We start from the raw sequence: 24,864 nt of genomic DNA on the forward strand, positions 1-24,864 counted from the left end.
CGAGCTCAGTCCTGCAGTTTGCAGGGTAAGGGTTATTGGACCATTTTAGGTTTTCTGCTGAGCAGAGGTAGCTGATAGCTACAGACAGCAATAGCTTTCAAAGCAGCTGGTCCTTGAAGTAAGAGCTGGTGCTGAGTCCTTGCAGTGCAGAAATGGTGGGTGCCTTCAGATATCTCACAGCCTTTTCAAGTTCTTCATTGCAGAGGGTCTCACTTTCCTTCAAATGTGGATCTGAACCTACCACGGGCATAATAAAGAGGGTGCATTGAGAGGTGCCCTGTAATCGGCTGGCCTCTGACACTTGGTGGGTGGGTAGGAACAAGACACCTTAAATCACTTTGTGTTTAAAAAGAATTTATAAAAAGTCTCTCTGGAAAAAAACACGTGGAAAAAGCTCCTGAAAAAGAGCCTGTTTGTTTGACTTTTTGAGATTTTATGCCAAACTCTTTCATTTCACCCAAACCACAGCAAGTCCAATCTATAAAACAACATTCCCAAAATGGCAACAACAGAGAGCCGCAACCTCTCCCCTACTTGGAAGTGTCCCACAGAGGCAGCTCCAGCAGGGTGGAGATGGGAGTGAGAAGAGTGATTTGGGAGAGGATTGGCTAGTTTTATGAACGTGTGCAGGAGGTAGAGTTCTGTGTTTCTTTCTCTCTCTCTGCAACCACAGTTCATTGCCATCTCTTGCCTGAGAAATACAAAGCAAGGCTGCAACTCCTCTGCAGCGTTACAGCTGGGTGGAGCCCGTTCCCATAGCTCTGCACTGAGCCGTGCTGAGTACTGAAGCATTTGGCTCAGGACAAAAAAGGATGAGGAGAGAATCCGTTTCTTCATGCCTGTTCTTCCAGATCAGTGACAGGTCTGCCTGGCAGCAGCCTTGGAGGACCTTTCAGTAACCAAAATAGTTTCTATCTTCCTGAACCTTTATACAAGCACAAACTCCTTAATTTGCTGCTGAATCAAACTTTCCTTCCCTGCTGAAGATGCTCTCTGCTCTTGCTGAAACATTTCCATACAAACTGGATCTCTCCTTGCTTCTGTTTCTAGTGGCCAGGAATGGTTATTACTAGTTCCCTCTTGGAGCAGCTCTTCACATCCTTCAATTTGCTGTCAGTTAGAGCTTTGAAGGTCCCTCCGTGGCAGAGCAGCACACCCAGAGCAGACGCTAGGACTTTGGATAGTTAGCCAAATTTCACAACCACTGTTTTATCTCTCCAAGCTTGTTTTAAAAAGTTCCCACCCTGCTAGCTTTACCAAGTGCTGAATCACTTCTTTGGGTGGCCAGATTCTAGTTGTGGGGGAAGAAACCACTGGCAGAAGAGCAGAGCAAACATTAATGGAGATACTTAAATCTTCCTCCTCCCCACTGCCCCTGAAAAGTTGCTGGTGATGTTTACAAGGCAACATTTAACAATCTTTGTCAAAACAGTGGGACTTGAGTAGCAGGGTAGAAGGTGGCCAAGTCAGTATTGTAAGGCCATTGTTTAGTAGAAAATGGTATTGCTTGCAGATCTTTGGCTCTGGAGAAGAGGAGACCATTGGCAGAAGAATCTAGTTAAGGCATATGTCTTCTGGTTGCTGTTTGAGTTCTGCCATGACCTGCATTTCTGGCTTGACTTTTGCTTTGAATTGCTTTGGGTATTCATTACTCCGTGCTTCCTATTTTGTCTACACCTGTGTAGCTAATCCTTTTCCTTGAACTTAACCAATAGCTAGAGATAATCCTAGTTTGAAAGTGACTGGAGAAACATAACAGTTTACATATAATGCATATTTCATCCTGGTTGATTTACACATGAACTGTCACATTGTCCTTCATTAAATACACCACTATGAGATGATAACAATCTCTTTAAATATTACACAGGGTTAAATAACTTTTTTTTATTTCCTTTCTCCTTTTGGCAAATGTTCCATTGTTTGGATATTTTTTTTCTCATGGACAGCAATGCTGGGTATGGGACAGCCCTGAGTGCCACCTGCTGGAGACCTGCTTCCTCCCCTCCCTACAGTGGGCCAAATCTGGAGGCGATGCAAATGGTGATGTGCATAAGTGCTCTGAAGCCATGAACGGCAGGCTAGAGCAGGAAAACCAAGAGAATTAAAAAGGAATTTAAGCTCGTACCCTATGATGCCTTCACCATATCGGGGTCATTTGCTTACAATTCTTGATGGAAGTACCACCACGTTCACATTTCCTGCGCTGGTCCCCTCGTTCTGTTTCAAAGGGACGCGTTTTTGCTACAGAGACTTACCAGGACAAAGTCAGGAAGAGATCAAAGTCTTAGTGAGCAAAAGTCAAAGCAGCTTCTTTCTAAGCCAGTGCCAGCATGGGTTAGAAAGAAAGAAGCTGGTCCTCAAACAGGAGCTGCTGCTGAGGCAATATCCCCTGGTCAGCAGACAGAAGGCTGTAAAGAGTCAGGACTCTCAAAGGTGAATAGCCTTTGGCAGCCTCTTGCAGTTTCCCTTAGTGCAATATGAGAAGTTTGAGGGCAAGTTGGATTTATGGAGCTTATTTGTGCTGTGTTCCAGCAGCCAGGATGAGGAAAGTAATGGCAGAATTGTGTGGGGAATAAGGCTTACCACTGCCTGACGTGTGCATCCACTGTTGGCTCCTGAATTTTCTTATAAGATCAGCCATTGTAAATGTGTATATTAAGAGAAGAGGTTGATTTAGCATACAAGGTTTATACCTGTAAAATCAGGATTTGAATTAACTTCATTATTTACCCCCATGTATCTCTTCATTCACAGGAACCTGCATTCAGAGCGGAGGTTACCTGAAGGTATGTCATGTTATCCATGATCCTGCAGGCATTAGGCGATAGTTTGCATGAATGTTCTGCCCAGGGTTTCATCTGCCCAACTCAATTTCTATTTGCAATGCAAATGAAACCGGCAGCTGAACTCTTCCTTGCCCTTTTATCTCCCTGCAGTTTTTTACCAGCTACAGTCACTTTCCAGTCCTTTGGAGTTGTCCTGTCTCAGTCATGTGATTCAGTGTCTGGTCTGCACCTTTTGCTGTCTTGCATGAATAGGATTGCTACTTCCAGGTCTCCCAGCTCAGTCCCTGAGTTTTTGGTCACAACTTACAAGCCACCTTTTTTGTTGTTGTTGTGTGACAGGGGCCTTAGAAATCATTACTAGCTCAGCCAAAAATGGTTGCATGTACCTACGTAAGTTTCCTTCAGAACGTGGTCAGTATGGGAAAGGTGTCTGAAATTTGCACTGGCACAATAAATGTTGGAGTGGCTTCTATCACCTTTACGGGTGAGCAAGTATCTGAGAAACTCTCTATACAAGTAGAGAAAAGGAAGAAGCAAAGTAGAAAAGCAGGTTGCTCCTGACCCCCTTTTCTAGCTGCTGTCCCAGAGTAGATCTGCAACTCTTTATCTCTAGCAAACAGTGCCTGACTCAAGGACAACTTTATGGAACTAGTTTAAGCACAAAGCTGTCAGTTGTTAGGACAGAGCATGGCAAGGCATCTCAACCAGGCCCACCCAGTCAACCTCCTGCTCCCTCAGCAGTTACCCAGACTGTGTTTCTTTAATGCTAATCCCTGAATCATTGTAGGATTTAAATGTGTCACAGCAAATCAATTTTAATACCCTTCTAGCACCAAGTTGCAGAGCAAGATCTGATGAAGAGAGCATGAGCCAAGATGGAAGAATGCCCTTTAACTGAGTTCTGACTCCCACCTACGAAAGAGGAGTATTAATGCCAACTTCTTCCCTAGGACCTTTGCTTTGTTCAGCTTTGGGATGCAGCAAAGAGCTCTGTGTGTGGTGTGTGCAGTACAGAGAAAGAACAAGGAACTGCAGTGGCAGATGTCACTGCAAGATGTCAGGCCTTATCTAGATGAACCACCCTCATGTGCTGTTTGTGCAGGTTTGTTAGATATACTATGGTCCTGAATATGGGCCATGCCTCAGATTGGTTCAGGTTTGAAACAGACCCATGTATAGACAACATTTCCATTTCTCTAGCAGCACCAAGAGACTCCTGAAGCTTTGTGAAAGCCTTGCTGCTCTGATTACATCACATCTGACATGACCTACAAACACCAAAGGAACGGGGAGCTCCCATGCTGCTGCTTACGCTAAGCCCTTCCAAATATAGTTCCAGTCTCATTGAAATTCCCAGTATTTATAATTTGATCTGGCAGGCATGCAGGGCTGTGCATCAGAGGGGCTTAATGAAACAAGAGTGGTGCTGGGATTGAGGCTATCTGGATAGAGCTGAAAGGCATGTTGAGGCCATGGAAATGTGCTGCTCTCCTGTTGGTAAGAGGGAACTATTTGTGGGTGAACCTCTGTAAGCCCATGTGATCAGGGAATCCACAGAAAATCTCTCTGCAAATGCAAAAGCCAGCTAAGCCTTGCATTGCCTCAGTGATATGCAAATGAGCACCCTAAATATCCTGCTTTGCTTTCTAATGCCTTTAGCCAGCATAAACACAACAGGCTTTTTATAATCTGTAATCAAGTTCTCCAGCCCAGGCTCAAGCACATAGGCTTGTTTCAAGAAGCTGAGACAGCTGCTGGATATGCATCCACCCCTACTACTGGCCCCATCCAGCTACAACCAGTGCTTTTCCAAAAGAACTGGTGTACTAATGTCTGTCAGGAGCAGTGCAAGCCCTTAGCACACATAGGTCTGCTAAGAATCTTCTCGTTCTAAACATACTTGCTGCATAAGTGATTTGGAAGAGGAAAGCCAAGCCGAACAGGCTGCAGGCTTCACGCACTTCTATTCTAGGCCTAATCCACTAGCTATATTGATCTTGCCCTTTCTGCCAGCCTAGGGAGGTTGTATTACACTGTTAATCCCATCCTGCCCAGGTCACAGTCCCAACAGGCTCTGAAAAGCTTCACCTGCTGGTGTCACAGGAGTGGACTCATCAATGGCAGCACTACTCTTACCCTGCTTGGCAGGGAGCAGCCTGTTTCTCTGAACCCTTTTCCATCTCTCCCTGGACTGTACATTCCTTCCCTCCTTCATTTCATCTCACGTTCCCATGTGGAGCAGCCTTTGCTGTCAGCATGTAGAGATCCTTGTCGTGTCACTAACACAGAAGACTCTTACAGTGCCCTTCATTTTGTGAGGCTTGAATGCCGTTGCTTCGCCTGATTTGACCGGTGGGGCCCAGGAGGTCAGACTGCTCAATACTGAAATAACTTAGTTAGTGTGAGCCCTTATTGCTGAGCTTTGGGGAACAAAAGGGTGTAACTGCTGCATGAATTAATATTTCTTAGGGGAAAAAATTATGAGGAAAGGTAGAGCACATTTTGTTAACAGAGCAGCCTAGGTTTCAGACATCAGTGGTGGGTAACCCTACACCAAGCCTCTCTTCCCATCGTTTAGAGTAGGCATTGCTAGGGTCTGTTAACAACTATCCAGGAAAGGAAAGACCCGTTGTCCCATGTTTGCTCTAGCCCTGTCCTCCCCAGTAAGCACTGAAAAGCAAGCAGGTGGTCGGGGCAGATGCTGACTACAAGAGCAAGGGGATCCATACCTGCTCTTTTCCTCTGCTGTTGCCATAGTGCAGCACCATACTAATTCTTTTATCTGAAACTACCCGCCAATGGATTGGGCTTGCTGAGCAGCCCAGAGGATCTCTGCAGAGAAAAGGGGGGAAGAGTGGTTCCCCTGCTCATGCACATCACAAGTTTGCTTCCAAGTTTGCTACATGGAAACAAGGAATGTCTTCAGTGGGAGTAAAAGAACTGTCAGGGCACTCCTGTGTGTAACTGCGAGACACTTGTTGCTGTAGAGCATCCTTTGCAATAGCAAGCTGTAATGGCAGCTAAACAGTAACTACTCTGTCATTTGTCCAGGTGGACCGTGAGCAAGCCCGGGGCTCGGGCTCGCAGTCGGGAAGTGGCCCAGGCCATGCTGGTCACACAGCTGCCTGCAGTCCCGCACATCCGAGGGACCTGCTGCAGGGAGCTTGGCAGAGCCATCGGTCCTTCCAGATGGCATTGCACAGCTGCTGCTCTGCAGGGACGGGCACGGTGACCTGGCGAGGGTTGGATGGCTGAGGCTGTAGTAGGGCGGGAGTAGGGCCGTGGTACTGACGGAGTTAATACAGGAGAGCCTTCAATGCTGAGGGGTGCCCAAAGTGATCCTAACCTGGGCAGCCAGGGCAGCACTGCCCGCAGGGAAGGGGCTGCGGGTCCGGCCCCCTCTGCAGCTGGCGGACACCGCCACCTCCTGGCAGGCCCGGAGCGAATGGCCAGGAGGTTCAGGAGAGCTTTCCTTCCCGTTCCTGGCACAGCACAGACTCGTGTCAGCCTTTGGATGGATGGAAGTGCCAGTGATTTCCCTTGAGGCCTCTACCCCTGCCCATTGCTGCCCACAGCAGGAGAAAATAACTCCTTTGAATGCTCTGTCCACCCTGCTGGGGAGTTATGTCCCAGGATCAAAACAGAAAGAGGACTGGAAGGGGGAGCACGGTCCTGGAGCCCTCTGTGATACTAAAATAAAGAGTTAATGGTTTTGCCTTTGAGAGTGGAACAGGCCATTGAAAAGTTGGAACAAATTTTACATCCTTCTCTTCTCTTGAAGGAGAGAGACGAAAAATTAATTGAAAGATCCTGGAGATGTGCTGGAGGGGGTCCATCAGGGCTGCCGTGTCCTGGCATTGCAGGCTTTGGCTGGAATAAAAGCAAGATCTTTCTTCACAGTGAAATGAGTTAGCATCACTGGGAAGAGGCAAGGGACACAGATCACTTGAGAGAGGATTTGTGGAGGATCGTCCCACACAAGCTGTTTGCTCCTGAGTTCAATGTGTCACAGACCTCTGGCTGGGGAAGGAATGGTGCTGGTGGGGTGTCTTATGTACCATGCTCTACCTTGGAGATCTGGGGGAGCTTCTTCCCTTGTGTCTCCAGGAAATTCATTCACCGTAAGAGCAACAGGTTTTGCTTTCCTATCTCATGCTTGGTAGAGGCTAGACTGAAGGATTTACCAAATGTCCCTAGTAGGGAAGTTAGCAGCAGGTTGACTGTTCAGTTCCTTGTGGGATGAGGTTCCCAAGCATTAGCAGATCTGCACAGAAGGCTCCTAGCGGAGGCATCATCATTTCTCTCACTGAAACCCACCTCATGTAGTTATTCCTTTAGGAAAAAAATGTTTGCTTCTGCCCCTGTCCTGGAGAATTTTTTCTCTTAGTACACAAGTCCTGCCTACCTTTTAGGGCCAAGAGGTGTTTGAGCATCACCAGTTTGCTTTGTGCCCAGGACATAACAACTTAAGCAGCATTAGACGTGAGTACCGGCTTCACACACTAAAATGGTCCATGAGGCAGCTCTGTAGCAATTCAGCATTGTTCTTTGTCTCCTTTGTATAATTTCACTGCTTAAGGGTACACTGAAGAAAATCTTGTTGCAAATCTAATTGCGTATGTGACCACCTGTGTAAACTGTGACTTTGGCCTCTTCTGTCGAACTTTAATACAATGTCTGAAGTGTGGAGCATAATCACAGCAGCTTCCAAGCCCTAAGAAATCCCAAAGCAGCTCCCTTGAGAGCTACAGGCTCTTAATGGGACCATCAGTAGCTCTGAACTCATTAGTGAAGACAATTTAGCCATGGTAAAAAAAATAGCAATTAACTTTTGAGTTCAAGGGGCTCTTTAAACAGAAAAAAAATTCCACACCAGGAGAGACTTTATATGTTACCTTCATCTGCTTCATCACAAACATCTAAGCAATGAATTCTGGAACACTGTTAAAGTGTAACTGCTGCCTGAGTTAATATTTGATACAGCCATTCCTGAATCTTGTGAATATTTTTTTCTGTAGCTAAGAATTGGAGTAGAAAGAGGCAATTTCATTTTTGTAGCTGAATCAGAGACTGCTGTTTTAAATTTCCATTATATGATACAGTGCCAGCATTAAGAGAGTCATCTGTGCTTTTCCCTTTGAGTCTAACTACATAGGAATAATTTAAATTATAAGCAAAAAAAATCCCAAACCCTCTGGTATTTGGAGCTAGCTTTGCTTTCCACACACCACATAGAGAACAAGGACCAGTACAGTCATACACAGGCACTGGGCACAAAGAGATCCTGGTAGAAGCATGAGCAGAAGTTGCTCCCCTTTTGCACAAAAAGGAGCCCCATGGCCAGCAAGACAGGGGAGCCTGCAAAGACCTGCTGTGCCTGGAGAGATAGGTACCTTACATGAATACTGTGGTTTTGAAATATTTATCCTCTTTCTCTGTCTAGGGTGCCATGTGCTCGTGCTTGAATCAGTAAATCTCTTCAGGAAGTACATCTCCATCCTGGATGTACCCTTTTCCTGCCTCCTGCCCAGAGATGTGCTCTTCGTACTCACAGAGGAGGAGACTGAACGAGCCAGGGTGAGATGTGCGGTACGAGCTTAACCTGTTTGAATAGCTCGTCGTCATTGTGAAGATTTGAGTCAGAAGTGTCATATCCACAGAGAACCTGATAAATAATTATATACATAGATTATAAATGTCACTGATGAATTATGTTTGAGGATTTTTAAAACATAAACGGATGAGGCAGGTTGCTTCATGTGCTGTGTGGCCAGCAAAACAGAGCTGAGCGTACCTGCAGCTCAAAGATCTTCAGTAGACACACACTGTGTCCTGGATGTACGATGTATTTCAGAGGAGACTGGATCTAACATAATATTCTGAGCATGTGAGTGGCCTGTCAAAACATGGCTTGACTGCATGCCAGGAACAGTGCCCTAGCTCTAACTGAAGATGGAGACAGCTTGTGAACCTGCAGTCCAAAGCTCTCTACAAGTTCCCTTCTCTACTGTGGGGTTTTTTTTTAACTGTTTTGCTGAATGATATCTCATATTTAGTCCAAAGTTCCCTATATCAGAATCTGATTTGATCTCCTTCCGTAACATGAAAACATTTGCCCAGCAAACAGTCTTGTTAATCCACAAATGACGGAACTTTCCTGCTTTTGAGGCTGCTAAATGGTAAGAGTTTCATATAGAAACTGTTCTGATAAAGGTGGTGTTATTCCGTTGTATTTTTTGTCTCTGAAATCTGAGCTTTTTAAGCTGGTGCACTATAAATAGATTGTTTCAGTTGGCAATATATGATGGGAAGCAGCATGCAAAGTGTTCTCAGATGCACACCTATCAGGTTTCTGCTTCCCTAGCATGTGAACACCCAGGCGTGAGGTCACGTATGGAGGAGGAGTTACATGTGACAAAGAAACTGTCACAGCACCAACCTGCAGCTGATAATGTCCTTTCTAGCAGGACCCCTCTGAACACTAGGCAGCACACCACCAGCGACACAGGGGCAGACAGGCCTTTCCCTGCCCTTTGGCCCCATAAAGCAGGCAGCCTTCAACCTCCCCCTGCTTCTTCCCTGCTCACTGAAAACAGGCTGTCATACAAACTGGCAGTGAACTTCACAGGAGGTCTAGGAAACTGCCCCCAAATTAGGTGTGGAAGGTTCTTGTAATGCTTTTTCAACTATTTTTCCTTCTAGAGAGCCATGCAGTGTCATCGCAGCCAGCTCCTCTGGTTTCGCCACATCTATATGCTTTTCTCACGTTATATGATGGTCAATTCACTCCGCCTTCTGTAGAAGGGACATCGCTCACAACTTCAGGAGTAGAAGAATGAGTGAAAAAATGGCAAAGCCTGGCCCAGGACTAAAGAAAATTCACCCATTACATGCTCAAGAGGACAGAATTCTCTTTGTGTAGCACTCTTTCAGACTACAAAAAACAGGCTGTATGAACTTCCTTCTGAATATCTTGTTTCCTGATATATTGAGATGAACAGGGTTTAACAGCTACTCTATTTTCTCACTGTAGAAGCTTAAATAGGGTAAGAAATTACCTAATTAGGAGTTAAATGCAGGAATATTCTGCACTGGAGAAGATAATGGCACAAACTATTTTTCCCCAAGAGGATATAGCCGTGAGGACTGCTTGCCAACTATCTCTTGCTGCTTTTGTAAAATCAAAGATCATGCTATCTCCACAGATAAAACCAGAACCACAAGACCTGTCTTAGTCAGAACTTTGAAAAGCCAAAGCTTACGAATAAAACATCAGAAATCATACAAATTTCTCTGATTGCACTGATCTTTGCTGCTACTACTGCTTCTTTCATATACATGTCGCAAGCTCCAGCTTCACAGTGTCCCTCATGAAACATGAGCATTTCTTTTTGCTTCAGAACATGGGGCTCGAGATCAGCTCACAAGAGTCAAAACAGGATGTAAGAATGAGGTGCAAGAGACCCAGGCTGTAACCAGGTCTTTTATAGAACACATGTGGAGATAAAAATGGTAAGAGATGTTGCAAAAGCTGTTCCGCCTATGTAAAAAAAAAGTGCAAGAGTTAAAGATCCTCTCCCTTTATATTAAAAGGTAAGTGAGGCAGCTTTCAGTGGTTTCATTTCTTAGCCTATACAGAGATTTTACTAGTGATTTGGGTTTCTCTGGGGTCATGGTGGAGCAAAGTCAGCAATACTCAACATTTCTGTAGGCCTTTGCACTCATTCATGTGGGCTGACATCTACAGGAGGCACCTTTCCTGGATCTACACAGTGATTGCATAGTCAAGATCAGAGCCCAAATTGCCAGATCTCGATCTGTTGCCCTAAGCACATTCTTGTCCTCAAGACAACAAATGAACTCCTGGTTGTACTGAAGTACGTCCCCCTTGTTGTAAGAGTACAACGGTGTTGAACTCTGCTCCCTGGCCATGAGTCAGTGCCTAAGCATATGCCTACTCAGCCTTAAGACTGTGAGTAGGTCCAGGCTTAGGCAAAACAGTACTTAATCACATCAATAACTTCAGTGGCCCCTCTCCTGCATGCAGCAAAGCACCTGTGTAAATACTTTACTGAACCTGAGCCTACACTTCACTGAACTTGAGCCTATGCTTTACCGAACTTGAGCCTGCTAAGCTCTTTCAAATCCCATTTGGCTTTAAATCCATGGTCAATTAATTGAAGTCAATGGAGAAAAAACTGTAAGTTAGTATTGTGTCCTATGCAAAAGATTATCTTACATACAGCACATTTTTATAAGCCAGAGTTGAAACACAGGGAATATTCATACAAGCAAAGATTAGTTGGGGGGGGGGGGGGGGGGGATGGGGGCGGGGTGTGTTGGTACTTGAGCTCAGCTAAGGACAGAGTATCAGAACAGCAGTCCTGGGGTAGTTTGTGGAACAGAGGTAGTTTGAAAACTGAAAGTCACAAATTAATGGGACAGGCAGCATAGAAAGATTTATTTAAGAAACAGAGAACAGAGAACAGTAATGTGTAGAGATTGATTTTGCCAATCGTCATCCAGGGAGGCCCAGACTACTGCTCCATGTTCAGCTGCTGGAGGGGTGTGTCAGGGTTTTGACATGTCTTTGATGGTCTTATGTTCCTTCACTGCCTTCTCCCATTCCTTGCCATTGATATCCTCTGTGATAATGCTCTGCACAGTGCCATCATCCAGACAATGGGGAGCTATTCCTGAAGAAAGACAGAATACATAGAAACCTGCTTGTCAGAGATAAAGCATGGGAGATGCCTGCACCACTGTGGATGGAGCATCTCGAGGAACAGTAAATGCTCAGCCCAGCTATGGCTGTAAGGCTGAGACGCCTAGATGAGAAAGCAGTCATGGGCAGAAACCCACATGTCATAGGGTAAGACTGTTTGTTATGGAGGAGCTGCAGGTTCAAACTGCAGTTCCACATGTTTAGCACTTTAGGGACAAACTCTTAAGATACAGGCTGCTCACTGCTGTCATGTTAGCATCCAATGGAGTCTTTATCCAAGGTTTGCTTGGTGGTTAACTTTGGTTACCACAGCTTACTCTTTCTACCTACCATAACCATCTGGATTAGAACGAGGAGTATAAAAGCTCTGTACACCACAGGTCTTGCAGAATGTGTGCTGGGCACAATGTGTGTTGAAGGTGTATGTTGTCAAATTATCAGCACCCTAAGCAAATGAAAAGCAATGTAAGTTTTCCACATTAATATATGTATTAGTTACTTTCTATGGGCCTGTAGCTAAATAATGTAAAATTTTAAATACCACCTTCATGTCTTTACTTGAGATAGTTCTGCATTCATGCTCCTTTTCTGAACCACTGTGCTTTGTATATACATGTGTCCATAACAGTCAAACGTGACAACTGCAAGAGCTCTAATGTCAGGCTCAGCAAGTAAGATGCACTAACACACCCACACCAGATGGCATAAAATTCAGCCATTTCCCCCAAGCAGCCATAGACAAACAGGATAGAAAACTGGCTGCCACTTGCATGTTTGAGGATAACACTGGATTATATGGCTCGTGTTCATGGCCATGCTCTTACTGCATTCTTGCTCTACCTTCAGCAGCTTGAAACGCGACGCTGGGACAATGAAGTGTCGGTTCTGTTTCTTTGTGCAAATGCTGCAACTGTAAAAGAAAAAGCAGACCTTTCTAGAAACAGCAGACAAGTTGTAGTACAGCAATCAGATCTAGCATGGACTTCTTGACAACAGAAATTCCACTGACAGCTAAAATGGCTCCTGGTTAGCATCACAGAGGTAAGTGGCAGAATTGGACTCATGGCATCAGTCATGTTTGGGTAAGCACACCCATAGAACAGACTGACCCTACACAGGTACACCAATAAGGTATTCTCCCACACCAAACACACCATGACATTCTTTCTTCATATATTCAACAGACTAACAGGACAAACTTTAGCCCTGAGAAATCCATTTAATCTTTCAGACCAGACTTTGTCAATTTTGCCAGCTTAACTACCTTGCAAACAAGAAAGTAAAAGCAAACTAGTTGCAGGCAAAGGGGGATCACTAATGACATCAGACCATGTTGTAGTCTGAAGTACATGTGGTCAGAGAAGACCAAAAAAGGATTGGTGTGCTTTGAGCACACTGCACTTGGAGGAAAAATAAAGCAGATGGCTGAGCACCTGTATTCATTGGATCTCTCCTGACATTTACTGCGTGAGCATGGATGTGAGACCTGAACTCCTGCCTGGAGAATCGGTACCTGAATCACCAGCACTGATCACATACTAGATTAGAACATAATTAGGACTATGCCCTATGGAACAGCTCAGAGGATGTTCTGCAGTTACGTCATCTTCTTTACCTCTAAGGTATGGATTGGAAAAGCGTACGAGCTTATATTCATCTATAAGAATAGGGAACAAAGAACTCCACTCACTTGCAGTTAAAAACATGCAGATCTGCTGAAGCCCAGACCTCAAAGCGGACGGCTCCACAGTGACAGCCTCCTGTGTGTTTGACCAAACCTCTGTATTCACTGGAGAGAGAAACAAGAGAGGTTTTGTGATCATATTTCTTCTTTTTTTTCTTTTTTTTCTTTGTTTTGGGGGCCAAGATAACATAAGGCCGTAAACTACATTATTCAGTTATGCTTTGAGCAATTGCAGAACCCCAGAAAACATACCCGCTCAGATGTATTTTAATAAAAAGTGCCAGAATGAGGTAGAGAATGGCTTTTGTCCTCTGCAGCAATTGCTTCTATGGTTTAATTAAAATGGTGAGAAGGAAGAAATGAAGAGCAACAGTTAAGTAAAGTACATTCCGCATGCAATACAAAACATACGCTCCCTGCCACAGTCCGGGTCCAAATGCTGACCCAGGCATTAGCCGTGCACAACCCTACAGAAAACAAGTGGTATTATCACAAGATGACCCTCTTGGAACTGGGAACTGAATTTTCCCACAATTTTCCTACAACTGCTCCAGCACTACTAATACTCCTCCATTTAAAAGTTGGGAAAAGCTGAGAGAAGTGGATTCTACATATTATTTGAAACGCATTTTATTTTGTATTGTAACTGCAGAGGAACTTCAGGATTGAGGGATTTCTGAGCTTGTGCTTCTCCCTCTCCCCCAGGCCGCCTCCACAGCAACTGGGCAGCATCACCCCACGAGGTCAACCGCAAAATGCAAAGGAAAAACTTTTTTGTTTTCACTCCCCCAGACAGTTACTGATCGCAGCCCAGCGGTGCGGTGCTGTGCTGTGCTCAGGAGGAAGCCCGGGGACTGGGTGGAGATTGCGGAGCTGAGCCTCGCCGATCCCGCACGGCGGCCCCAAGGGCGTTTTTGAGGGGCAAGCCCTAGAACACGAGAAGCTTTAGCATGAAAAGCCGCTGTCTCGGTGGTGCGTGCGCCCCCCACCCCAGGCCCTGCAGCTCTCCTGCAGCCCGTGGCGCCTGCTGTGCCGACGCTGCCGGGAGAACGAGGATGCCGGGGAAGGAGCCGCCGGGCCGGGCGGCCCAGCCGGGCAGCTGCGGGCAGCGCCGTCCCAGCCCCGTACTCACTAGGCGTCCAGCAGCAGCCGCGCCGCCTCCTCGCAGCTCAGCCGGTGCCGCTCCTGGAAGGCGGCCCAGCGCCCGCTCTGCGCCCCCAGATCGAAGGCGCCGGGGCCGGGGGACTGTGCCTGCGCCCCCGGGCCGCCGGGGGGTCTGCCCGCCGCCTTCCCTCGCCCCCGGCGGCTCCCGCCCGTGGGGGAGCTGGCGGCCGCGCTGCCCCGCCGGGGCCGCCGTGCGCTGCCCGCCGTGGCTCGCCCCATGCGCCGCCGAGCGCCGGTGCGCCGTGCCCGCCAGGGGGCGCCGTAGTGCCGCGGCACCACGCAGCGCCAGCGCGGGGGGGGGCGCCGGGGCCGTGTCAGCGGCGGCGCCGCGGCTGCTGGCCGGGATGGGGGCGGCGGCGGGGCGGTGGGCAGCGGGTGCGGGCAGGAACGGGGAATCACGGGAGAATCCCGCCCCACGCTGCTAGCCGCCTTACCCCGAGAGAAGCAGGCTCGCCTCTCCCCTGTAAAATCGCTTGTAACGGCAGAAATGCCAGGTACCCACAAGCACGAGCATGGGGGTTTCCTTTAATTATAAACGTACGATGCCTCACGTGCTCAAGGATGTCGAGGTGCTTTGCAGAACTGAGGTGCTGTTAAAAGTATATCGTGTCGCATCTCTGCCGTGCACCCACCCTCGTTTAGAAACAAAGCAGCAGCACTGCAGCGTGTCAGGATGCACCTGCAGCAGCGTATTTGGCCCTTCTGAGGCTTGAAATCCTTACAACAGCCTCACAGAGAAACGGCTTCCAACGCCATTCCCACCAGACAACTGCTCACAAATCCCATCACCAGAGTCTTAAAAAGGAAAACAAGATAGCGCATACATTTAGAAACAAAGCAAACACCAAAAAAAACCCCACCCTTAGTAAAATGTGAAAGCACTCCTCTAGCGGTAAATACCTTAGACATGGTTATTCTTGAACATCTGAAAGACAGTGCTGTTTCTCAAGTAAAACTATTCAATGCAGGGGAGAAGTACAACACTTGTACATGTCCAAGTCACATTTGGCAGGGGGGAGAGTCATGCCACGGATGAATCGTTGTGCTCAGTATTGCAGGACTGGAAATATATTTTGTTTGATTTATAATGGGGAATGTGTGTTTTCAGTAGGACTTAATGTCTTGCTCTTTTCAAAAAGGGGAACAGGGAAAGATGGAAACAAGTGAGCTGACAGTGTTGTGGGGGAAAAGAGGCACCAAAGGTACATGTCTCAGCCAGGAATATGGCAAAGCAACTGGACAATGATGAATGGAACAGCTCTTAGCATTCTCTGGTCTGGAAAACAGCTTTAAAAACATGCGACTACAGTGTGTAGGCTGCTTCCTGAGATGGCACATACCGGGACTCGCATAACAATCCTGTGGCTCAGCACCTCTCTTCTCTGATGATAGCAAAGGGCACCGACTTGCAATTTCCTGTTATTCCTCCTACGAACCTCTGTACTGGTTACTCATCCTAATGGAACCATTTAAATACATTGTATGTGACCCACGCCAGCATGTTCATCTGTAGCTCCTGATCTGAGCCACTCCCAGACCTTTAGTCACACTAGATTTCATGTTAGTCACTTTATATTTTGGGAGAAAAAGTCGCTGAGGTGAAACTGGAGACGACAAACTGAAACTGAGCCTGTGCAGTTTGCAGCATGGATTCATTTGCCTTTGGTGTGGGGTATGGCAGGTTTCAGCTTACACGGTCTGCCCTTTTCTAAAAGCAGTTCACTGCCCTGAACTGAAAGCCACAACATATTTGAGGAGCTTGTTAGTGATCAGCTCACACAAAGGACCTCCTCTCTGCCAGACAGGAGACACTAGCACTTGTACACTCTCAAAAAGCACTTCCAGTCAAAAAACAAGAGAGTGTGCAGTCCATGTAGTATCTGCAAATCTATCTCTCTCTGTGCCCCTCCAAATTAGTTCAGCATATTTTAAATGTGGAAAGTTTTTTGAGAAGCTAAATTCTGTTCCCTGTGACGTTTCAGAATAAAGATCTGGAAGACAAAAATGGAAGAACAAAATGCAGTTTTGTTTTCAGAAGGCTATAGTAAATAAATTCTTACTCCTATTTCATTAGTTTCATATCTTATTACAGAGGACTCTTAAAGCTCAAAACTGGGTCTCACATAAATAATCAAGTCAAGAGCTTCATAGTGGATCTCTGGCTGATGATGAATTTCACTGGTATTCTGATTTTCAAGCCCTAAATGTCAGTGGTTGTGTACTGTGTTGTCAGTGGGCACAGGGCATTTCCCAGTGCCCAAACAGTTAACAGCTTTCACTGGTACATTACTTCCAGATCTGATGCAATGTTTGCAGAACTTTAGTAGAAGCCAGTAGCTTGATGAAGAATGCTTTTGCTCCTAAGCTTCTGAGACAAAATGGAGAAGGAAGAACTATTCAGAAAGACGAAGGGATGGACAAGAGGAAAAGTCCAGTAAATCACTCACTGTTCTCTTTAGGTGTCTTGTGATATTTGAAGTTCAACAGCTGGCGTGTTTTAATGTTAAAGTACAAAGATATTTTTCTGTGCCATCTCAGCTCTGCTTGTGTAACAATGACTCAGCTCTGCAGACCTGGCTTGCAGCCTGCATTGAGATTCTGTCTGTAAGGGCATTTTCATCACAAAAGCAGCATTGAAAGCAGCTACACTTTTGTGGGTTAAAGGGAATTAGGAACTGTAGATGCTTTTCGTCTAAGAAGCAGGGGACTAGGAGGAGTGTATAGCCAACACCACACTTAAAAGAACAGAGGTAATTAAAACTACTGGCTTGAGCAGGGGAGAAAAACGTCAGTGCTTGGATCTTAGTCTTTCTGTTGCGGAGGGGGAAGCGTTTGGGACATTCTCCTCACCACCAAGAGATCCGAGATGGATCTGAAAACAAAATACAGGAGCTACCACCTCTGTGCCAATGGATGGCCTTGACAGTATTTGGTTTTGTTCGCTGTTGGAGAGATTCTATTGAAACGTAATAATAATGAATAACAACAGTTTAGGACTTCTTTCTTCTGTCTTTCTATTTTTCAGGGTGCCTCTTTGCTATCCTGCTGAAAAACCTCACCCCAGAAACCACATACTAAATCGGTTCAGACGCAGCAGCAGCGAGAACGTGAACAAAGAGAGCTCCTTCACTGCAGTGCAGCTTGGATCAGATCCAAAAGACTCACAGGCTGGAGGCAGACTGAAAAGATGCAGACAAGTAATTTTTAGAATAGACCTAGCTGTTAATTGTTGCTTTCACTGGCATAACACGCAGGCACAAACCTGTGATTTTAGGCTGATGGCATCTTTACAAAATGCCCCTTAGAAGTCTTACATCAGAAGCATAGTGAATTGACACATGTTCCTCTGGATCGTTTAGACCTACAAAGACATGCCCAAACCTGTTTATCATGGCAGCCCAGGTCTTAAAGCTGTATCCCATGTGCTCTGCGAAGTCAAAATATGCTTTAAACAAACAGCGAGGCAAAGGAGTATTATTTTCTTCTTTTTACTACAAATCTGGATACCTATTTGTTTTTCTTATGCTTTCAGCTCCTGAAGTTGGTAGCTTATTAAAAACTTTGTTTGTTTAAGGTATTTTTAGCATAAGGCTTAAAAAACAAAACCCAGATAGTTGTCTTATTTTGGTAATCTCATAATATGACAGTCTATCTCACAGTACTTTGAACTGTGACTATTTTTGTAACCCTTGAGCTTGGCAGTACAGGGACAAGCAGTAATATGCCACAGCTCTGTTTGTCTTGTGGCTGGAACTTCAGCAGGGACTGGGCCTTGGTGCAATGTCACGGGTTTGGGGAGAAAGTATTTATCTCCACAACTGTGTATAGGTAAATATAATTATCCTGTGGCATATACAGAGAGTCCTGAGGTAGTTATGAGTAATATTATGAGATAGGAATATACATTGTTTTTTCCCTCTGGCAAGTAGCCCTGCTTTTATCTGAACAAAGGTACCATACTGAACTTGGTACACATACTCAAATCGCCTGATTGGCTGGCTGTCCCAAGTTAAACCCTTGTAACTAAAGATAAACAGATTGCTCCATTTGACATTGCTCATGTAGAAACGATACACTGTTGCTAGGACTTAACATACCTAAAAAACAGACCCAGCTTGTGTTCTAGAATGTACAGATTTGTTAGAAACATTTCTTGGACACGGGATTCTTCTCTTCTGAAAGTAGGTTGCTTTGTACTACTGCCCAATGACCTACTTCTGAAACCACTTGGAAAGAAGTATGTATTCCCAACTGCAGGCCCCATGCCCTGGCAAAGGCTGGAACCACCTGTGCAGTCAGGCCAGTCACAAGCTACAGATTTGTTTTTTCAGCTTTGCATTTATTTATATACAGTTCACAGTCAGCTGCTTGATGATCCCTATTCACCAAAAGCTACTCTAGGAACAGTTGCCACTGTGTGTATGTTAAATACATCTGCTTTGTACAACCAAAATAGTTCCTGCACCATTTAAGAATAAACAGATCTTCTTTCGCTGTATCAAATTCAGGTAGTGAAATATTTTCTACAGAAATTCTGAAGTAAAGCTGAAATTCAGTAAAAGGAAGTCATAAGGCCATCACCTCCAGCTTGGAAGATTGTTCTGTACCACGTAATGTTTGAAAATGCGGCAGAATCTGGCCTGCAATATATAAACACTGCATTCTGACTTTAAAAAGAAGTACCTTTCACCTTGATAATCATTATAATTGAAGTAGTATACAAAATCTGTGCAGGTATGAAATACGTAACATTTGGGGCATGAGTTCACCACAGGGAAAAAAGCCAAGGGCCAGGAAAAGAGGTATTTAAGAAGCTATGTGTATTCAGCCCACCCTGGGACAGGAGAAGTGGGTTCTGTACTGGCATGTAGATGGCTATTGCAGATTAGTACTTAGGAGAATTAAATTAATCCAATCAGTGAAGGCTTCAGAATGCTAATGGTGGCCTGTGTGGAGTACCCTGCCCGAAGGCTACAGAAATTAGTTTAATTCTGCTAGGCTCTGGAGTTGTGTGCACAAAGCCTAACTCTTGTTTATCTCTTTTGACAGAGGGATAACTGAGGAAAATAATGAGGCTTTTTTGCATGGAACTCATGTATTTAATCCATAATTATTTTTAAAATGGAGTCTGCATTCGATGTCAGCATGTTGCTGTCTGCACTTGCTTTGGATAACATCATTTCCCTGAAGAATGAATTTTTCAGGAGCCATTATTAACAAGGTATTTAAAGAACTACCCATTGTAGACCCATCAGTGGAGACTTTATTCTGATCTCTTGATTTGAATACCTTAACAGAAACTGAACAACAATAGTGAAAGCAGATTAGTCATGGGATTTAGCCATACCTTAAAATAAAACGAGGGCTCCTGTGTTTTCTGGTTTACACGGAAAGGAGGAGAAAAAAAAACCAACAACAGAAATTTCTCCCATCTAGAGGGACATTAAAAAACAAAGACATGCACACTAAAATCCTTAACACAAGCCTGATGTCCTCAAACACAAGCCAGTCTTTAGATTAGCCTGTGGTTAATCTCCAGTTTAACAGATGTGGCTTTTTACATTTCTAAATATTACTTACTCATGGCCTTCCTCTCAGGACTCCATGGTATTGTTTGGCTGGGGGACACTGTTCCTGGAGCAGTGCCTGGGACATACAGGCTTGGAGCAAACATTTAGGCACCCTTGCACCATGCAAACAAAATGAACCTATTGGAAACACTGACAGCATAAAGAAAACAAATGTGCTATTGCCTAAATCTGCCTTTTTCCTAAATTTATATAGCTGAAGAGTATTTCCAAGGTTGGTTATTGCCATGGAGCTGTCTCTGAACTCTGCAGTTACCATTTTCCCCTCCTCCTGTTTCTACATCATGAATAATTACCATTGGGATGATTTATTTCCTTTTTTACTGTAAACCAGGAGGCACTGGCAGACACAAGCCCTGTTAGGAGAAAGGAAAGCACAAGGATGTGGTGGTGGGCTTTTTTATTGGGTTTGGTTTTTTTTTTTAAGGGGGAAATAGAGTAGCTCTGTGCCAAATCGTGCCTTTTACCTGTGTGCTTATGCTTTGTGAGTGGGGGATTTAACAGCAAGTTCATCTTCAGGGAAGCCAGGAGCTAGCTGCAGATAAAACACTGCCACGTAAAAACCTGTTTGGATTTTGTGTGTTCCAGATATAGTATGATGTAAAATGAGTTAAAAGCCACTCCGAAAGGTATGATGAAGCATAATTAATACGAAGCATGTTTCCTCATCAGTTCACAGATGGCAGTTGCTCCATAACCTGATCAAAGCTTCCTGTTCTGAAGGCAAGTAAACAACCATTTGAATTTCAGATGTCAGCATTTCATTACAGGGCCTGTTTTGCAACCTCACGTTAAAGAATTTGTCAGCTGGCTGAAATGGGTTCAAAGGGCTGCAGGAAATGGGCTGCGTGATGAGGGGCAAGCTCACTGGCAGCAAGCGTGACGCACCACGAGTCACTGACACTTGCCACATTTCTAAGTAACATCTTTTTAGTTTTGCTAAGCTCACTTCAGCTTTTCCCGGCTTTTTCTCACAGCGACAGGCCTGGCCTTACAGATTGTTCCAGGCTCTGCCATGAATCACCTCACACCACCCAGGGGAGGGGGTCAGGCAGATGCGCTGCGATCTCAGTGGTTCAACAGAACACATGCACCAAGTGCTGCCTCTCGTTCTCCGGGGTACTGTGCCGCCAGGCCAGGCCAGGCTCTTCCCTAAGCGTTGTGTGGGGCCGCAAAAGGGGCTAAAAGAGACCGCCGCCATGCCCGCGGGCACCGCTCCCTCACCGCACAGGGCAGTGCGGCAGCCCCAGCCCGCATGCGCGCACACCCCTCCCCGCCAAAATCTGCCTCCCCAAGGCGGCTCCCTCCTAGCAACAGGGCTGACCTCACCGCGCACCAATCAGCTCTGAGTAGCACCCGAATCTTCCAGAGCTTTCCTTACAGCCGCCCCCCCGCCCTTCTCTGGCTTGCCCCCGGACCAACCAATCAACACCCACTCTTTGGCTGCTGTGCCAATCTCTGCCGAGCTTCCCGTTCTTTCTGGTAACCGCTTCACCGCGCCTCCAGATTCATCCGCGCACTCAGAAATTTCCAGATTTTTAAGGGTCCGAGGCCCCGCACTAGGAGTCCAGGATCCCTTTGCCCCCTCCAGAAAGATTTCAGGAGAAGAAAGGCGAGTATTTTGCAAAACAGTGGTCTTTTACTTGGGACTACTTTGGGAGGCGGATGGATACGTCAGTTTACGAGGGCGGAGATTGGCCCTGACAGGAACGGTATAAATAAGGGTGGCGCTGCGTCACAGCGCATATCCGTGCTGCGACGGGACGAAGTAGAGAGTGCTGAGAGGTATCGTTCAGGGCCGGAGACGTGAGACGTGAGTCGGGAGATGGGATTGTTTCGGGGTTTCGAAGGGGGAGGAACGAGAGTGTTGGTGTGGCTAGGGAGGCATAAAACGGGTGCTTGTGGGGCAGTGATATTTTTTTTTGGGGGGGGGGGGGGAGAAGGGTTGTGCGGAGTCTCGTCGTGCTCTGAAGTGTGTCGCTGAGTGAGGAGGGGGGTAGAAGACAAATAAAATCGTTATTTCATGGGAAGTAGGAAGAGAGTCTAAAGGTGAAGATGGCGGAGGCCGCGCCGCCTTGCCCGGAAGCGGGCTGCTGAGTCACTGCCGGGGGAGCGGCGCCGCGCAGCTGCCTGCCGGGCGGTCCCTGTGCCGCGGGGGGGGGGGGGGGGGGCTGCGCCGGCTTGGGGAGCCACTGGCAAGAGGTACTGCGAGCACTCCGCTAGAGTAACACAGCATGCCGAACCTGAGAAGATATTTATTAGTCGAAATTCGGGGAATATTTATAGAAAATGTTCATAAATATAAAACAAACAGTAACTGGTGTTACAGCGTGAAATGGCGGTTGTCTTTTACAAGTAGTTAAAGACTATATCTTACTAAGTAGTTAAAGCTGAAATTTCTGTACGTTTTGCAGTTCAACATGCAGATCTTTGTGAAGACCTTGACTGGCAAGACCATCACCCTTGAGGTCGAGCCCAGTGACACCATTGAGAATGTGAAGGCCAAGATCCAGGACAAGGAAGGCATTCCCCCCGACCAGCAGCGGCTGATCTTTGCTGGCAAGCAGCTGGAAGATGGGCGCACCCTGTCAGACTACAACATCCAGAAAGAATCCACCCTCCATCTTGTGCTGCGCCTGAGGGGTGGCATGCAGATCTTTGTGAAGACCTTGACTGGCAAGACCATCACCCTTGAGGTCGAGCCCAGTGACACCATTGAGAATGTGAAGGCCAAGATCCAGGACAAGGAAGGCATTCCCCCCGACCAACAGAGGCTGATCTTTGCTGGCAAGCAGCTGGAAGATGGGCGCACCCTGTCAGACTACAACATCCAGAAGGAATCCACCCTCCATCTTGTGCTGCGTCTGAGAGGTGGCATGCAGATCTTTGTGAAGACCCTGACTGGCAAGACCATCACCCTTGAGGTCGAGCCCAGTGACACCATTGAGAATGTGAAGGCCAAGATCCAGGACAAGGAAGGCATTCCCCCCGACCAGCAGCGGCTGATCTTTGCTGGCAAGCAGCTGGAAGATGGGCGCACCCTGTCAGACTACAACATCCAGAAGGAATCCACCCTCCATCTTGTGCTGCGCCTGAGGGGTGGCATGCAGATCTTTGTGAAGACCTTGACTGGCAAGACCATCACCCTTGAGGTCGAGCCCAGTGACACCATTGAGAATGTGAAGGCCAAGATCCAGGACAAGGAAGGCATTCCCCCCGACCAGCAGCGGCTGATCTTTGCTGGCAAGCAGCTGGAAGATGGGCGCACCCTGTCAGACTACAACATCCAGAAAGAATCCACCCTCCATCTTGTGCTGCGTCTGAGAGGTGGCATGCAGATCTTTGTGAAGACCCTGACTGGCAAGACCATCACCCTTGAGGTCGAGCCCAGTGACACCATTGAGAATGTGAAGGCCAAGATCCAGGACAAGGAAGGCATTCCCCCTGACCAGCAGCGGCTGATCTTCGCTGGCAAGCAGCTGGAAGATGGGCGCACCCTGTCAGACTACAACATCCAGAAGGAATCCACCCTCCATCTTGTGCTCCGCCTGAGGGGTGGCTGTTAAGTTAATGGTGCATCTTGCTTGACAAGATTGCCGTAGCACTTGTGTTTGCACTGTAGTTATTACATGTCTTAAGTTAAATGAGCAAGGTTAATGCAAGCTGAAGTAACTGCTGAACAACTGTCTGAAATGCTAATAAAGTTTTCTGTTGCACATTACAACTTGTCTTGTCTTGGTTCAAGGTAGTAAAATCAGTGTATTAAATGACTTGCTTTCTTTGGCTTTTTTCCATGGCAGTTTAAGTCTCTTTGCATGTATAATGAGGATCTTGTGGATGAAACCGATCTGGATTAAAGTCTTAATTCAAGCACTACTGCCATGTTGTTTCTTGTTCCTAGAGTTGTAATGCTCGCTTCCAGGAAGGTATGTTCTGTTACAGGTCCTGGAAAGCTACAAACCAAGTACAGGAGCCCAAGTGTCGGTACAGCAGGGTGGGGGTTGCTGCAGTTGGTGTGTTAATTTTAGTCTAGTCCTGAGCCAAGGGTGACAGTCTTGACACTGCTGTGAAGCTACCAGTCATGGTATGCTCGGGTGGGGGGTAAGCAAACATGAATGGTGGGTTTTGGTACAAAAACTTGTCCACCCCAGTAACAGACTCTTCAAAGTAAAAGAAGCTACTTAGAATGATGTGGAAGCTGTGAGCTGGGGAAGTCTCAATCACAGAATTGAGGCAGGTGAAAACTGCCTTAAGTAGTGAATGGCAGTATGTGAGGGCTTGTAACTTCTGGTTTAAGTAAATTTTATGTGATTCTTTAATGCTAAAAGCTTGGGACTTCTCACTGAGTATTTTTTGGTTTTTTTTTTTTTTTATGGGGTGGGGCAAGGAAAGTCATACAGATGGGCTTAGGACGGTTTAGTTCAACTGAGTGGTGGGGTCTTGTGGGTGTAATTGTGTGCACCATCACAGAAACTCGTCTGGGTTGTAAGGATTGTGGCTGTCAGTCTTCATGTGTTGAATTTTGACAGCTGCTTAACTTAAAACAGTCTTGGCACCTGTATGCTCTGTGTACTGTGCTGGTGCACTTTGCTTTTCACTGGTAGCCACGTGTTTTGCACCATCTGGGTAGATACTGGCAACTGTAGCATTGCAATCTGAGTTTGTTCCTCTTTCAGCTTTCAATGTAACATAACCTATCTGGGGTAAGAATGCACTTGCACTGGCAGTGCGTTCTTAGCCCAGCTTCAATTGTGGCCAAAAAGTTATGCTACTCTTTTTGTAGAAAACTGCACATTGAAACCAAGTTCAATGTGGTTTTGATGGTTGTAACTGATAGCTTTCTTTTTGGGGTGGTTTTTGTTGGGGTTTTGGATGGGGGTTTTTTGTTGGTTTTGTTTTTTTTTTTTTTTTTTT

The 24,864-nt window shown here is 46.2% G+C and overlaps 3 protein-coding genes across 4 annotated transcripts in view; 2 read left to right on the forward strand and 1 right to left on the reverse strand.

Annotated features, from left to right (window-relative positions):
- Positions 1-10,077, forward strand: part of PIGL (phosphatidylinositol glycan anchor biosynthesis class L) — a 62,025-nt gene extending 51,948 nt beyond the window's left edge. Inside the window, exons 5-7 of one of the 2 annotated variants that reach the window (XM_055718414.1) lie at positions 1,950-2,043; positions 2,758-2,789; positions 8,233-8,366. In XM_055718414.1, coding sequence (XP_055574389.1) covers positions 1,950-2,043; positions 2,758-2,787 — 124 coding nt within the window. In that variant the 3' untranslated portion in view covers positions 2,788-2,789; positions 8,233-8,366. Of the gene's footprint in view, positions 1-1,949; positions 2,044-2,757; positions 2,790-8,232; positions 8,367-9,491 lie in introns of those variants that run through there. The other variant, XM_055718407.1, reaches the window with a different exon arrangement.
- A 1,149-nt stretch (positions 10,078-11,226) lies between these two features.
- On the reverse strand, positions 11,227-14,628 carry CENPV (centromere protein V). The gene is made up of 5 exons (XM_055718427.1): positions 14,331-14,628; positions 13,205-13,303; positions 12,355-12,424; positions 11,845-11,959; positions 11,227-11,485 (listed from the first exon to the last, which is right to left on the reverse strand). The coding sequence occupies exons 1-5, from the start codon at positions 14,579-14,581 to the stop codon at positions 11,361-11,363; spliced, it is 660 nt and encodes a 219-aa protein (XP_055574402.1). The 5' UTR covers positions 14,582-14,628; the 3' UTR covers positions 11,227-11,360.
- Positions 14,629-21,636: 7,008 nt separating this feature from the next.
- On the forward strand, positions 21,637-23,826 carry UBB (ubiquitin B). The gene is made up of 2 exons (XM_014280374.3): positions 21,637-21,763; positions 22,365-23,826. The coding sequence occupies exon 2, from the start codon at positions 22,371-22,373 to the stop codon at positions 23,514-23,516; it is 1,146 nt and encodes a 381-aa protein (XP_014135849.2). The 5' UTR covers positions 21,637-21,763; positions 22,365-22,370; the 3' UTR covers positions 23,517-23,826.
- Positions 23,827-24,864: the final 1,038 nt, after the last annotated feature.

This window comes from Falco cherrug, chromosome 1, assembly GCF_023634085.1.
Source record: "Falco cherrug isolate bFalChe1 chromosome 1, bFalChe1.pri, whole genome shotgun sequence".
Classification (NCBI taxonomy): Eukaryota; Metazoa; Chordata; class Aves; order Falconiformes; family Falconidae; genus Falco; species Falco cherrug.